The sequence below is a fragment of the Bubalus bubalis genome, chromosome 16 (genome assembly GCF_019923935.1).
Source record: "Bubalus bubalis isolate 160015118507 breed Murrah chromosome 16, NDDB_SH_1, whole genome shotgun sequence".
Taxonomy (NCBI): Eukaryota; Metazoa; Chordata; class Mammalia; order Artiodactyla; family Bovidae; genus Bubalus; species Bubalus bubalis.
Genome location: NC_059172.1, coordinates 28,297,566 through 28,313,461, shown reverse-complemented (window position 1 = coordinate 28,313,461; position 15,896 = coordinate 28,297,566). Strand labels below are relative to the sequence as shown.

Sequence of the window (15,896 nt, the reverse complement as noted above, 5' to 3'; positions counted from 1 at the left end):
GAGGCTTTCTCGCATGCCTCAGTTTCCCTCTGCCAAATTATTTGGCAAAGTCATCCCCAGTCCTGGAACTCAAAGGGGGTGGGGTGGGGTCAGGCTGGCAGGGAGCACTGTGACAGCCACACACATAGTACGGTGCCCATCCTGCTGCCCGCCTCCCCCAGTACCTGCGGCGCCTGGAGGCTGAGAAAATGCGGCTGGCGGAGGAGGAGAAGCTCCGGAAGGAGATGAGTGCCAAGAAGGCCAAGGAGGAGGCCGAACGCAAACATCAGGTGAGCTGGGGATGAGTCGGCTCCTTGCACTTCCATTCACTGGTTCAGTGGCTCTCAGCCAAACCATCTGTTCATCCTCTGTCCACGTGACCTTCCTTCATCTGTGTGCTGGGTGCCTGTTCTGTGCCAGGTTAGAACGTTGTGGGTCCGGGCCCTCAGCTGGGAGATTTTGTTGTTCAGTCTCCAAGTCGTGTCTGACTCTTCATGATCCCATGCAGCATTCCAGGCTTCCCTGTCCCTCACCATCTCTCGCAAATTGGCCAAGTTCATGTCCATTGAATTGATGAGGCCATCCAACCATCTCATCCTCTGTTGCCCTCTTCTCCTGCCTTCAGTCTTTCCCATCGTCAGGGTCTTTTTCAGCTGTTCCTATCAGGTGGCCAAAGTATTGGGGCTTCAGCTTTAGCATCAGTCCTTCCTATGAATATTCAGGGTTGATTTCCTTTAGGATTAACTGGTGTGATCAACTTGCAGTCCAAGGAAGAGTCTTCTCCAGCACCACATCAATTTGTTGGCACTCTGCCTTCTTTATTGTCCAGCTCTCACATCTGTACATGACTACTGAAAAGACCATAGCCTTCACTATACGGACCTTAGTTGGAAAAGTGATGTCTTTGCTTTTTAACACACTGTCTAGGTTTGTCATAGCTTTCCTGCCAAGAAACAGTTGTCTTCTAATTTCATAGCTGCAGTCACCATCCGCAGTGATTTTAGAGCCCAAGAAGAGGAAATCTGTCACTGTCTCCACCTTTTCCCCTTCTACTTGCCATGAAGTAGTCGGACCGGATGCCATGCAATTAGTTTTTTTAACATTGAGTTTTAAGCCAACTTTTTTAACTCTCTTCCTTCACCCTCATCAAGAGGCTCTTTAGTTCCTCTTCACTTTCTGCCATTAGAATGGTATCATCCACATATCTGAGGTTGTTGATATTTCTCCTGGCAATCTTGATTCCAGCTTGTAACTCATCTAGCTTTGCATTTTGCATGATGTACTCTGTGTATAAATAAACAGGGTGACAATAAACAGCTTTGCCATACTCCTTTCTCAATCCTGAACCAGTCAGTTATCCTATACAGGGTTCTAACTCTTGCTTCTTGACCTGTATACAGATTTTTCAGGAGACAGGTAAGATGGTCTGGTATTCCCATCTCTTCAAGAGTTTTCCACAGTTTGTTATGATCCACACAGTCAACGGCTTTAGTGTAGTCAATGATCTGGAATTCCCTTGCTTTCTCTATGATCCAGCAAATGTTGGCAATTTGATCTCTGGTTCCCCCGCCTTTTCTAAATCCAGCTTGACCATCTGGACATTCTCAGTTCACATAATGCTGAAGCCTAGCTTGGAGGATTTTGAACATAACTTTACCAGTGTGGGAGATGAGTGAAATTGTCTAGTGGTTTGAACATTATTTAGTACTGCCCTTCTTGGGAATTGGGATGAGGATTGACCTTTTCTAGTCCTGTGGCCACTGCTGAGTTTTCCAAATTTGCTGACATATTGAGTGCAGCACTTTTAACAGCATCATCTTTTAGGATTTTAAATAGTTCTGCTGGAATCCATCACTTCCACTAGCTTTATTGGCAGCAGTGCTTCCTAAGGCCCACTTGACTTCACACTCCAGAATGTCCAGCTCTGAGTGAGAGACAATGCCATCGTGGTTATCTGGGTCGTTAAGATATTTTCTGTACTGTTCTTCTGTGTATTCTTTCCACCTCTTTTCGATCTCTTCTGTTTCTACTGGGTCTCTACCGTTTCTGTCCTTTATTGTGCCAATCTTGGATGAAATTTTCCTTTGATATTTCCGATTTTCTTGGAGATATGTTTAGTCTTACCCTTTCTGTTGCTGCCACTGTTTCTTTGCATTGTTCATTGCAGAAGGTCTTCTTGTCTCTCCTTGCTGGTCTCTGGAGCTCTGCATTCAGTTGGGTGAACCTTTCCCTTTCTCCCTTGCTTTTTGTTTCTCTTCTTTCCTCAGCTATTTGTAAGCCTCCTTAGACAACCACTTTGCCTTCTTGCGTTTCTTTTTCTTTGGAATGATTTTGTTTGTTGCCTCCTGTACAGTATTACGGACCTCTGTCAATAGTTCCTTAAGCACTGTATTTACTAGATCTAATCCCTTGAATCTATTCATCACCTCCACTGTATATTCACAGAGGATTTGATTTAAGTCGTACCTGACTGACCTAGTGGTATTCCCCACTTTCTTTAGTTTAAGAAAGAAACTTAAGGTCCTCATTTTGCTATGAGGAGCTGGTGATCTGAGCCACAGTCAGCTCCAGATATTGTTTTGCCGACTGTATAGAGTTTCTCCATCTTCAGCTACAAAGAATATAATCAATCTGATTTCGGTATTGATATTTGGTGATATCCATGTGTAAAGTTGTCTCCTGTATTGTTGAAAAAGGGTGTTTGCTATGACTAGTGCATTCTCCTGGAAGAATTCTGTTATCCTTTGCCCTGCTTCATTTTGTACTCCAAGGCCAAACTTGCCTGTTATCACAGTATCTCTTGACTTCTACTTTTGCATTCCAATTACCTATCATGAATAGGACATCATTTCTTGGTGTTAGTTCTAGGAGATCTTCTAGATCTTCATAGAACTGATCAACTTCAGCTTCTTTGGCATTGGTGTTTGGAGTATAGACTTGGATTACTGTGATGGCAAATGGTTTGCCTTGGAAAAACTGAGATAATTCTGTCATTTTTAAGGTTGCACCCAAGTACTGCGTTTTGGACTCTTGTTCATTATGAAGGCTACTCCATTTCTTCTATGGGATTCTTGCCCACAGTATAGATACCATGGTCATCTGAATTAAATTTGTCCATCCCCATCCATTTGAGTTCACTGATTCCTAAGATGTCAATGTTTACTCTTGCCATCTCTTGCTTGACCATGTCCAGTTTACCAATTTATGGACCTGACATTCCAGGTTCCTGTGCAATATTGCTCTTTACCGCATTGGACTTTACTTTCGTCACCAGACACACCCAGGGCTGAGCATCATCTCTGCATTGGCCCAGCTGCTTCACTCTTTCTGGAGCTTTTAGTAGTTGTCCTCTGTTCTTCCCCAGGAGCGTATTGGACCTTCTGACCTGGGAGGCTCATCGTTCCGTGTCATATCTTTTTGCTTTTTCATACGGTTCATGAGGTTCTCATGGCTAGTATACTGGAGTGGTTTGCCATTCTGTCCTCCATCATGTTTTGTCAGAACTCTCTGCTTTGACCTGTCTGTCTTGGGTGGCTCATAGCTTCATTGAGTTACACAAGCCCCTTTGCAATGACAAGCCTAGGATCTATGAAGTGCCTGTTCTGTGCTGGCTCAGAAGGCTGTGGGTCCAGGCCCTCAGCTGGGAGATAACTCTGGATAAAAAGTTGCAGAGTCATAGTTCCCTGACCAGGGATTGAACTTAGACCCTCAACAGTGAGAACAATGAGTCCTAACTATTGCACTGCCAGGGAATTCCCAAATACAAGCTTGATTTTGAAGACTTGGTTTAAAAAAAAAAAGGACTATAAAATAGCTGAGATATTTTAAATATTAATTACACGCAGAGATAATACTGTTACCGAAAGGTATGTGTCAGGGGGTCCGGCTGCTCGCCGCTTAAAAGCCAATAAGCAGGCCAGATTAGTGGGAAGGAAGGTTTGCTTTATTTCAGATGCTGGCAGCTTCAGGGGAGGGTGGCAGACATCTGTCCAAAGGCCGGCTCCCACCCCACCTTCCCCGAACAAGCAGGGGGTGAGAGCTTTTATAGACAGAGTTGAGGGGAGGTTACATGCAGAAACAGCACAGTCATGTCTAACAGTCATCTTCAACTGGTCATCAGTGGTCTGACTAGCATCATCTGGGTTGTTTTAGGTACAGTTAATCTTCAGTTCTGGGGTGCACTTGCTCCCATTCTTCACGGTCAATTCTCAGAATTGTGGCAGCACACGTCCAGGGTACAGTCTGGTCATCATTTAGTTAACTTCTCCTCCTGGTGTTCTGGTATCTATAAGACAGCTCACAGGATATGGCTCAGAATATTATCTATAGCCCTTGAGAAGAGCTAAAGTTCCTTGACTATGCTTAATGACGACACTGTTGTTACTAATCTCCTTAGACTGTTTTCCTTTGTTTCAGCATTTCTCACTTCTCTGATTAAACTTATTCTTTGACTAAAGTTTTCCACAGGAGAAAGGTATGGTAGAGGTGGGGCAGGGATCAGAGAGTCCTTCTCTGTTTCAATACTTTGGAAGTATTGGGTTAAATGAAGTACATTATTAAAATTGATCTATTTTTAAAAAGAACTATTTTAAATGTAGCCACTGTATATGTTGTTATTTAGTCTAAGTTGTGTCTGACTCTTTGCCACCCAGGGTGGATTGCATTATATTTCTATTGTACACCACTGGTCTGGAGCCTCTGCCCAGTGGCTCTGGGATTTCTGGGTTGGTGTGGTCCATTTTGGCTGGGGAAGCCTGAGTGGGCTTCCTGGAGGAGGTGGTCCCAGCTGAGCCCTGAGGGCTGGTGGCCTTTCTGTCTGGACTTGGTGTGGCATCTGTCTTCACTGGGCTGTGAGAACTTAGTGTGTGTGGCCCCGGGTGGCGAGGCCGAAGGCTCAGTCCTTCACAGCCATGAGGAGGGCCTCTTGGGTTTGGGACTCAGGCCTGGTTGCTGCAGGGACTCCCGTGGGCTCCCCACAGGGGGTTTGCTCTCTGACGCTGCATCACCCCTGCCTCACAGGAGCGCCTGGCCCAGCTGGCCCGCGAGGATGCAGAGCGGGAGCTGAAGGAGAAGGAGGAGGCTCGGAGGAAGAAGGAGCTCCTGGAGCAGATGGAGAGGGCCCGCCATGAGCCCATCAATCACTCGGACATGGTGGACAAGATGTTTGGCTTCCTGGGGACTTCGGGCGGCCTGCCAGGCCAGGAGGGCCAGGCACCTAGTGGCTTCGAGGTACCAGGCTGGGGAAGGAGCTGGGACAGGCCCTAGTGTGGCTGTCTTCCCTCCCCTTGTGCCACTTTGTGTTAAAGTCCACCTGGTCCCCTCTGAGCGGAAGGCAGCAGTGATGATCTGGAACAGGGACCACCGGTCCCAGGCCCTGTCCAGCCACCAGCCTGCAATGTGACCTTGGGCCAGCCACTGTCCCCCTCCAAGGCCATTCGCAAACCTTTTTTCGTTTGTGTGTTGAGGACCTATCATGCGCTGGGCTCTGTCATGGGAGTGAACCGGGTGGACAGATCCCTATGCTCCTGGAGCAAGAGCTGGCCTCTCAGGGACCGGCTGGGGGCTCCTAGCTCAGCCCCAGGTCTGCCCCCATGGCAGGGAACCCATCTCCTCCCTCCAGGACCTGGAGCGCGGGCGGAGGGAGATGGTGGAAGAGGACCTGGACGCAGCCCTGCCCCTGCCCGACGAGGATGAGGAAGATCTCTCCGAGTATAAGTTCGCCAAGTTCGCTGCCACTTACTTCCAGGGCACGACCACGCACACCTACACCCGGCGGCCACTCAAGCAGCCACTGCTGTACCACGATGATGAGGGTGATCAGCTGGTGAGGGCTGGGCCCACCTGTGTGGGCAGCATGGGTGCGGAGGGGCAGGGGCCCTGGTGTGCAGGGACCAGGGCTGACTTCACCCGGCGCCCAGCCTGGGGTGGGTCAGAGGGCAAGGCCCGGAGAACAAGCGGCACTCAGCTCAGTGGTCCTCCTCTGGTCGAGGGTGGGTTGCGGTTCTCTAGCCTCTCTGTGGGTCATTTTGATGGTTTTGGTAACATCCTGTGCTCGGGCTTTCTGAGTGGCATGGCTCTGCCTCCCAGGCGGCCCTGGCAGTCTGGATCACCATCCTCCGGTTCATGGGGGACCTCCCAGAGCCCAGGTACCACACGGCCATGAGTGACGGCAGCGAGAAGATTCCCGTGATGACCAAGATTTACGAGACCCTGGGCAAGAAGACCTACAAGAGGGAGCTGCAGGCCCTGCAGGGCGAGGGTGAGGTGAGTCCCAGGTGCCCGGTGGCCACTGTCCCACCCAGGCCATCCCCAGCCATAAGGTCTTCGCAGAAGGACATACAAAAATTTGCCTCTGCCTCACCCCCCGACCCTTGCTCTGCTCTGTCTACTCCTGAGAATGAATGTGTGAGTGTTGTATAGGCTGTAGAGTGCTGACCACTGTTGAGGCCATGTGGCAGGGGCAGGTTTTGAAATAGGCTTTGCAGTCAGAGACAGCTTCCATTTGGACTTGTTAGGGGGTGGTTTGTGGGTTACTGTACTTCTCAGAGTCTGTTTTCCCATCTGCCACTTGACTGATGGTGGGTTGGAGGGGCAAGGTAAGGTATACGTTGTAAATGTTAGTGTGGGCTTGAGCTAATTCGAGCTACATTGTCAACTGCTCTTGTCAGTATTGATGGCCCGGCCACTTGACCTTGACCCTTGTCTGTCCTGCAGGCCCAGCTCCCCGATGGGCAGAAGAAGAGCAGTGTGAGGCACAAGCTGGTGCACTTGACCTTGAAAAAGAAGTCCAAACTGACAGAGGAGGTGGGAGCAGACCCTGCACGGCCTTGGTGGCCTAGACTGGGCTTGGGACCCACAGGGACAGGAATGGATCCTGCCTGTCCTCAGGGGACCGGGGTGGCTGGCAGGACGGTGTTAGGTGTGATCAGGCAGACGGGATGCAAGGAAGAGGGCGCTGTGCTCAGTCTGGGGCCGGTCAGGGGGGCTTCCTGGAAGAGGGGCCATAGGAGCTGGGGAGGGCTGGAGAGGCCCTCCCCAGATGGTGGGAGGGAAGACCGTTCTTGCCAGGGCATGGACTCACTACCTCTGATCCAGGGACTTTTTAACTGATGAAAACATTTCTGTGGGTTAAGAGTATCCTTGGGGCATTAACACTATTAGTTTGTTTGAATTCATTCATTTATATTTTGTGTTTTCTGAGCGCCGTCCTGGCCCCTTGGTCCAGGACTGTCCAGGCTGTGAGGGCCGACAGACACGGAGGCATTCGTGGTACAGAGGGACTGGCTCCTCCAAGTCTCTGCTTTTGTGCGCACTGGTCCCTCTGCCTAAAATTCTGCCTTCCTCTTCTGTGCTTTGGGGTCACCTCCTCCAGGAAGCCTTCCCCAAGACAGGCTCAGGCTGCTGCTCTGGGACTTCCTGGGCCTGCCTTGCTTTTGTCTTCCTCTTGTTCCCCATCTGAGGCTCCAGTCTGATCTGATAGCTTCGTAGCCCCAGATTTGAATCCCAGCTCTGCTTGATAGCCAAGGCACCCAGAGAAGAAAAACGCCTGCTAGTGTGTTCCTAGGATGGTGGCTTGAGATGCTGACTGTGGGTGTTCAGCGGACACGAGGCCCTCCGGAGCCCTTTCTGTCTGCAGGGGCATGCTCCCACCACTCACCCTCTCACCTGCTCCGTGTCTCTGGGCACAGGGTGGGGCTGGCGCTGTGGGCTGTGTGGAACCTGAGGAGAGAAGTCCATTTGAAAGAACCCAGGCCTGAGGCTGTTTGCATGGGGCCAGGGTGCTCATGATGGGTGATGGTGGTGCTTGGAACGTGGGTAGACTCTGGCTGTCGGAGTGGTGTGCGGCCCATCTTAGAGAGCTAGGGATCCCATCAGGGGTCAGAGGAGCAGCCCCTACCCTACCTGGGGGGACCTCCCTGCAGGGAGCACTGTCAGGGAGACTGCAGAGGAGCCTTGTCCTCAGAAGTGGGTGGCACCAGGCCAGCGCCCCCCGGCTGTGTGGGCCAGGCGTTGACCCAGCGTCTGTCCTGCACTGGGCCAGTGGTATGACGGTACTGAGGAGCCAGCTCTCTGGCCACTCCCAGGGTTCTGCTTTCCCAGGGAGTGGGCAGACTCAGGCAAGCGGGAGAGCCCTGCTCCAGCCTCCGCCCTCCGCTGTGTCCCAGGTGACCAAGAGGCTGCATGACGGGGAGTCCACAGTGCAGGGCAACAGCATGCTGGAGGACCGGCCCACCTCCAACCTGGAGAAGCTGCACTTCATCATTGGCAACGGCATCCTGCGGCCAGCACTCCGGTCAGCGCCTGAGGGCCGGGGCTCAGGGAGGGGGCAGCTGGCAGGGGGAGCCGTCCTGCTCTTCCAGCCCCAAAAGGCTTTGGGTGGCAGAATCGTGGCTCCATCACTTTCAGTTCAGTTCAGTCGCTCAATCGTGTCCGACTCTTTGTGACCTCACGAACCACAGCACGCCAGGCCTCCCTGTCCATCACCAACTCCTGGAGTCCACCCAAACCCATGTCCATTGTGTTGGTGATGCCATCCAACCATCTCATCCTCTGTCGTCCCCTTCTCCTCCTGCCCTCAATCTTTCCCAGCATCAGGGTCTTTTCAAATGAGTCAGCTCTCTGCATCAGGTGACCAAAGTATTGGAGTTTCAGCTTCAACATCAGTCCCTCCAATGAACAGCCAGGACTAATCTTCTTTAGGATGGACTGGTTGGATCTCCTTGCAGTCCAATTTAGCAACTGATTAAGCCAGGCAGGCCTGGGTTTAGCTCTGCTGGTAGCTGGTTGTGTGGTCTTGGTAGAGTGATTTTATCTTTGCAAGGTTCAGTTTCCTCCTCTGTTAAGACGGAATAATAATAGTACCTACCTTGTAGGCTTGGGGCAGATAAAACTATAGAAAGTGTGACCTAGGACCTCCATAGTGGCCACTCAGTAGACGGTAGCCGTTGGCTATTAGCATTATCTGATGTATAACCCATCCCTGCGGGCACCTTCAGTGCTCCCCGCCCAGGCCTGTGCTCAGGGTTACTGTGGTCAAAAGGCATCCAGCACATGCCTCAGGCCCAGGAGAGGCCTTTGCTTGGGTCCCTGGGGTGTTGTGGAGGCGCTGGGATGGTCTGTGACTTTTCAGGAGCAATTAAGGAATCAACTCAGCTGCATCAGTGGCGGGAAAACATGGTTTCTCTGAGAACTCCATCTGCACAAGATGTCTGGTTAGGAGAGCAGACCATGAACTCATGTGTGTTGGCTGGGAGAACAGCAGGATGGGGTGGGTGGGGAGGTCAAGTATCATTTTACCAATAGGAGGCAGGAGGTCCAGAGAAGGGAAGACGTTTGCCCAGGGGTCACTGGCCTCTCTTTCATTGCTCCTTGAGGCCAGTTGCTACCTTGCTCACCACAGATGTAGCACTTGGGGCTGTCAGCCCCTGGGAAGAAAAGGTAATTGCCCAAGGTATGTTTAAGGGTCAAGAATTTACCTCCTAATTAATCTCATCATCAGACCTTAAGTGGTGCTTCTAAATAACACAGTGCCAGGAGCCCTGGACTGAGTCAGAAGCCTGGGTGCTGACTCCCTGAGGGTCCACGACTAATCCCTCCCTTCTCTCGACCTCCATATCCCTACTTAGAAAGTGAACAGGGTCAGGGCTTCCAGCTACTGGTCTGTGACAAGATGGGGGAAATAAGGATGTTTCTAAGTTTGATTTATTTAAAACATTGTTCTTTGTTCTGAGATTTTGCCCTTCCTACTTTTTGGATATTAAAACTACCTTTGTTTTATAAAATGATTGTGATATAGATAGTGGGCAGGGGCTGTGTATTTGGTGTGTTTTAAATGTCCTTATTTGTCATTATAAGTTGATGACAATTAAGTTATAAGCTATTCAACTTAGTAAGTTAGCAACTTCCAGAATTTATTTTGAAGTTGTATTGGTCTGTGAGCTCTCAAAATTGGGGAGCCACTGAATTAGAAACCTGCCCTTCTAAGACAGAACAGCAGCAGTGAGTGCCCCCTGGTGGTTACTGCACCATGGTGGGGCCAGCCTTTGTCCCTGAATGGACAGGTAGCATCTTAAGGTTGCAGCTAGGCTGGTATCTTTGGGGGTTTACTGTGCTGGGCATCGTGCCAGGGCCTGTATAAGCCTTGGCTCATTTTTCTTCACAACAATCTTATAAGCAGGGTGCTATCACTTCCCTTTAAAATGAAAACAACACAAAACAAAAAACTACCTTCATTGATTTTATCTGATTACAAAAGTAATGCATGCATGCTCACTCGCTCAGTCGTGTCCGACTCTTTGTGACCCCCATGGACTGCCAGTCCACCAGGCTCCTCTGCCCATGGAATTTTCCAGGCAAGAATACTGGAGTGGGTTTCCATTTCCTCCTTCAGGGGATCTTCCTGACCCAGGGATCAAAAGTAATACATGGCCACTTAAATATTCAAACATACGGAAACATATCAAGAGAACATCAAAGTCCCTACTCATTTCCTCCCCCAGAGAAACTCCCCAGATGTTTTTCCCATTTCCTGCTCTGCCGGTTTCCATTAGTGGAAGTTGTACCTGCTGCTGGCACTGTGGGTCGGGCTTGGAGGTGAACTCACCTGCCCAGGCCACGCAGCTTGGTAAGGGGTGAGGCGGGGATGGAGCCTGTGCTTCCCATCGGAGTGGTCACTACTGACCATGGCCCTGTGCCCAGAGCAGGGTGTGCACCACCCTGTGGACTGGGGGCCCCGGACTCTGGATTGGAGTCAGGTATGAACGTGCTTCACGTCTGATGAGCCTGTCTCCTCCAAAGCCAGACCCTCCCCAGAGCCCTGGGCTCAGCCTTCCCCACCTGGTCCCACTCTGACCACTCTCCTCCTGGGTCATCCCTGGCAAGTGGGGGAGTAGGCATCTCACCTGCTGCTGGGATGGAGGGTGGGCTTTCCCTCTGAGACAGTCTGTCTCCCTTCCTTGTATCCCACTCTGCTTAGGGACGAGATCTACTGCCAGATCAGCAAGCAGCTCACTCACAACCCCTCCAAGAGCAGCTATGCCCGGGGCTGGATCCTCGTGTCTCTCTGCGTGGGCTGCTTTGCCCCCTCTGAGAAGTTTGTTAAGGTAGGGGAGGCTTTTGGCCTCCAGGGACGAGAAGGGGAACTGGGCTCGGTCTCTGGTGTCAAGGAGCAGAGCATGGAGAAGCATCTCAGAGGGCAGAGGGGCTTGGCAGTGAGGTCCTGCCCAGGTCATCTCCTCCCAGACCTCCCGGCCTCTGCGGGGCCCATCTTCCTGGCCCTCCTCCTAGGCACCCACCACTTCACTTCTGTCTCCCCTGGCCCCATTTGATTTATGCAGACGCCGAGTTTGACAGCAGTATCTCCTGGACTTTCCACATGCTGGTCTGAAGCACTTTAGTTAATCTCAGGCTCTTTGGTGACCCTGGGTACCAGGCTATGGGTGCTGGGGACACAGAGGCAGAGCAGCTGACAGCTGGATCAGCCAAGGTGGTCAGCAGTATGAGGAGTGGAGGGGTCAGGGAAGTGGACCCTGGAAGAAGAGGAGCAGTTAAGCTGGGTGCAGGGCAGGGGTGGTGTGTAGGGTGAGGCTGGAGGCATGGCTGAGACTAGAAAGGCCTGGATCATGGTGGCCTTTTTGCCAGCGTGAGGCATGTCGGCTTGATCTACAGGGCAGTGGGGAGCCCTGGGAAGCTGAAGAGGGGTGTGGATGGAGGTGTCCCCAGAAGCAGGTTGTGGGTGGAGGAACCAGAGGCAGGAGACCTGGGAAAAGTTGCTCTGATGGTCCAGGTGTTACTGACCTGGGTCCATGAACCTTTTAATCAATAGAAGTTGATAAGAGGCCAGACCTGAAATTCAGGTAAGGCTTTACTGAGGCTGGTGCTGCGGTACAAGGGAGCAAGAACAAGAAATGGGTGCCCCTGCTTGCTCCCTGGCTCCTTAAATGAGGTGAGGGTGGGGATGGATTGGTGGGTCAGATCAGAGGTTGTCTGCCCACCCCCTTGGTGGTGGTGCTGTGTGCAGGGCTCATGGAAAAGTCCCTGCCTCTGCTCCCAGCAGCTCAGAAATGGCAGTTGGTTTGTGGCCTTTTTGTATCTTATTGTTCATAATTGTTCCCACTGCACCTGTGCAGTTATTTTCAGTCCCTTTTGGTTTCTTTGTATTTTGTTGCTCAAGGAAATATCTGTCTAGGTGCAAGCACTCTGGCAAAGGGTCCCAGGTCCCAGCCTATCAGCCTGTCTCACAGGTGGGGAGGCCGAGGGAGGCTGGAGTGGGGTCCCCTGAGTTGGTCTTCTGTTCGTAGTACCTGCGGAACTTCATCCATGGGGGACCCCCTGGCTACGCCCCGTACTGTGAGGAGCGACTCAGGAGGACCTTTGTCAATGGGACACGGACACAGCCGCCCAGCTGGCTGGAGCTGCAGGTGCGACCCCCGGGCGTGTGTGCTTGTGCGTGTGTGCGCTTGCATCACCGTACACTCCAGTGCCCTAGAAACATTCCCTGCTTTGGGATTCTGTGGTCTTTCAAGCATGCACCCTCAAGTTCTGGAGTCTCAAGCCCCTGGAACAGGAAAGCCCCCAGTGGGCAATGACTCCATCTGCTGGCTTTGTAGTCAGCATGACTTGGCAGGGTGTTCCTCTGTGTCTCAATGGCATCATCTGCAGCATGGCAACGCAAATGTCACTTCACAGGGTCTTGTGATGGTTACATGACAGGAAGACAGGTGTCCCTGGCACCTGGCAAAGCCTGACCACCCGGCCAGCCCTAGTGCCCCAGCTCAGGGACCCTGCAGGCCCTCTCAGGGTGGGGAGCACAGCAGGGCTCCCTGGGCACCTGTGACCAGGGACAGGCAATGTGCTGTGGGACGTTTAGGTCTGAGGGCTCCATCTCTAGAGGGAGCCGGGAGCCCAGAGGGAGTGAGATGTTCTGAAGTGAAAGGATTCCCACAAAGCCTCTTGGGTCACTTTCAGGCCACCAAGTCCAAGAAGCCCATCATGTTGCCTGTGACGTTCATGGACGGGACCACCAAGACGCTGCTGACGGACTCGGCGACTACGGCCAAGGAGCTCTGCAATGCGCTGGCCGACAAGATCTCGCTCAAGGACCGCTTCGGGTTCTCCCTCTACATCGCCCTGTTTGATAAGGTGAGGCCGGCCCGGAAGCCCCTCCTCCCGGCACCGCCAGGGCCGCCCACCAGCTCCCACCCCAGTGCTGCCACCTACCGGCTCGGGCGCCCTTGCACGGTTACTGACCTTCCAGGGCCTCAGTTACCTCCTCCGTAAACCAGTGGGAACCCTGGCCCTGCCCCAGCTCCTTAGGATCATGGAGGGATCCTAAGCACCTAAAGAGAAACCCAACCGTACAATGGCGATTGGAGCCCAGGGCTCGCTGCACGCATATGTGCCCAGGTGGATCTAACCCTCTGCTGATAGAGAAATAACATGGTGGAGAGAGAGCCACTGGCTCTGAGATCCAGTTTTCCTGTTTTCAAATGGACTTATGATTCCTTATCAGGAATGGTAGTTTCTTTGCACTTGTTTCGGACCGCCTAGACCTAGAGTGTGTGCCTCCCGGGGCACATATGGGCCTGGAGCCTTCGCTGCTGAGCCGGGCCTTGTTACTGTTGGTTTGTCACTAAGTCGTGACTGACTCTGTGTGACCCCCATGGACTGTGACCCACCAGGCTCCTCTGTCCATGGGATTTGCCAAGGCAAGAATACTAGAGTGGGTTGCCATTTCCTTTTCTGGGGAATCTGCCATTTTCTTCTCCAGGGGATCTTCCTGACCCAGGGATCGAACCTGCATCTCTTGTGTCTCCTGCATTGGCAGATGGATTCTTTACCACTGAGCTACCAGAGCAGCTGAGCTGGGTCTGGATGTGGGTAACTTTTGCCTGCACACCCAGGATCACCACAGGCCGCAGAGATGCCCCCCACCCCCCATCCTAGCAGGTCCAGTGATAACAGCATGTTTTCTGATGCCATTTCTCTCACCAACAGACACCTTCTGCATCTTCAGTGACCATGTGCCCATCGGAGTTTCACAAAAAGCTTCCATTAGGAAATAGGAATCCCTTGGTTGCTGTGCCAGCTCAGCGCCCATGGTGGGATCCAGGGGTTCTGCTCTGCTGGTCTGCCTCCTGGGTGACCTGGGCAGACCCCTCCTTGCCCTGAGCCTTGGTTTTCCATCTGAACCAGAACAGCTGGCGCAGTTGATGGCTCCTTGCAGTCCTTCCCTGCCTGCTCACCCTTCTGCTGGGTGATCTCTAACCCTGTGCCTGCAGGTGTCCTCCCTGGGCAGTGGCAGCGACCACGTCATGGACGCTATCTCCCAATGTGAACAGTACGCCAAGGAGCAGGGCGCCCAGGAGCGCAACGCCCCGTGGAGGCTCTTCTTCCGCAAGGAGGTCTTCACGCCCTGGCACAACCCCTCAGAAGACAATGTGGCCACTAACCTCATCTACCAGCAGGTGGTGCGAGGGGTCAAGTTTGGGGAGTACAGGTGTGAGAAGGTGAGTGAGACCTGACCTTCTGGCTGAGCTTGCTTGGTTCTTAGTTGCCTGTTTGCTGAATTTGGCTGAGCATTGCTATCCCTGACTCACCATCAGTGAATGGGAAGGTTAGCCACATGGAGGCGGGGCATCATCCAGGCTCCTCTTAGGTTTAACACCAACCCCGTAGGCTGGGAAAGAGTGAAGGCAGGAGGAGAGGGGGGCGACAGAGGACGGGATGGTTGGATGGCATCACTGATTCAATGGACATGAGTTTGAGCAAGCTCCGGGAGATAGTGACGGACAGGGAAGCCCGGTGGGCTACAGTCCACAGGGTCAGACGTGACTGAAGTGACTGAGCATGGCGCAACGGAGCGAGGGCTTTGAAGAGCAGCCTGAATTCTGCCTGCGGGAGGTGTCCCTGCCCTGCTGCGGTGACTGCATGGCGCAGAGTGCGTGCTTCACAACTTGCTGTATTGTTCTTTTTAAAAAATCTCTATCAAATCACTTTATTTACTTATTTATTTATATTGCAGTATATTTGATTTACAATGTTGTGTTAGATTCAGGTTTACAGCAAAGTGATTTAGTTATATGTGAACATATATTCATTCTTCTTTGGATTCTTTTCCCATATTGCTTATTACAGAGTATGGATAGAATTCCCTGTGCTATATAGTAGATCCTTATTGATTATCTATTTTATTAATACACGTAGTAGTGTATATATGTTAACCCCAACCTCCAAATTTATCCCATACTCTTTTCCTCTTTGGTAACCCGAAATTTGTTTTTGAAGTCAGTGTGTCTTTTTCTGTTTTGTAAATAAGTTCATTTGTATATTTTTTCTTAGATTCCACATATAAGAGACATCATATGATATTTGTCTTTCATTGACTTACTTTACTTAGTATGATAATCTCTTGGTTCATCCATGTTGCTGCAAATGGCGTTATTTCATTCTTTTTAATGGTTGAGTAATATTCTATTGTGGGGCTTTCCAGATGGCTCAGTGGTAAAGAATCCACCTGACGAGCAGGAGACATGTGTTCAATCCCTGGTTTGGGAAGATCCCCTGAAGAAACAAATGGCAATCCACTCCAGTATTCTTGCCTGGGAAATCCCATGGACAGAGGATCCTGGTGGGCTACAGTCCATGGGGTTGCAAAAGAGTCGGACACAACTTAGCAACTAAACAGCAACAATATTCTTGGGCTTCTCTGGTGGCTCAGATGGTAAAGAATCTGCCTGCAGTGTGGGAGACCTGAGTTCGATCCCTGGGTTGGGAAGATCCCCTGGAAAAGGGAATGGCTACCCACTCCAGTATTCTTGCCTGAAGAATTCCATGGACAGAGGAGCCTGGCTGGCTACAGTCCATGGGGTTGTAGAGAGTGAGACATGACTGAGCGACTTAACACTTTCACTTTCACG

At 51.5% G+C, this 15,896-nt stretch overlaps 1 protein-coding gene across 5 annotated transcripts in view; it reads left to right on the top strand.

Moving 5' to 3' along the window:
- The window catches only part of MYO7A (myosin VIIA), a 106,112-nt gene that overhangs the window by 57,980 nt on the left and 32,236 nt on the right, over positions 1 to 15,896 (top strand). For all 5 annotated transcript variants that reach the window (XM_006059597.4, XM_044929327.2, XM_025266347.3 and 2 more), the window contains 10 exons: positions 162 to 269; positions 4,999 to 5,208; positions 5,600 to 5,803; positions 6,067 to 6,243; positions 6,694 to 6,783; positions 8,145 to 8,272; positions 10,955 to 11,081; positions 12,279 to 12,398; positions 12,946 to 13,119; positions 14,259 to 14,486. In XM_006059597.4, coding sequence (XP_006059659.4) covers positions 162 to 269; positions 4,999 to 5,208; positions 5,600 to 5,803; positions 6,067 to 6,243; positions 6,694 to 6,783; positions 8,145 to 8,272; positions 10,955 to 11,081; positions 12,279 to 12,398; positions 12,946 to 13,119; positions 14,259 to 14,486 — 1,566 coding nt within the window. The remainder of the gene's footprint in view (positions 1 to 161; positions 270 to 4,998; positions 5,209 to 5,599; positions 5,804 to 6,066; positions 6,244 to 6,693; positions 6,784 to 8,144; positions 8,273 to 10,954; positions 11,082 to 12,278; positions 12,399 to 12,945; positions 13,120 to 14,258; positions 14,487 to 15,896) is intronic.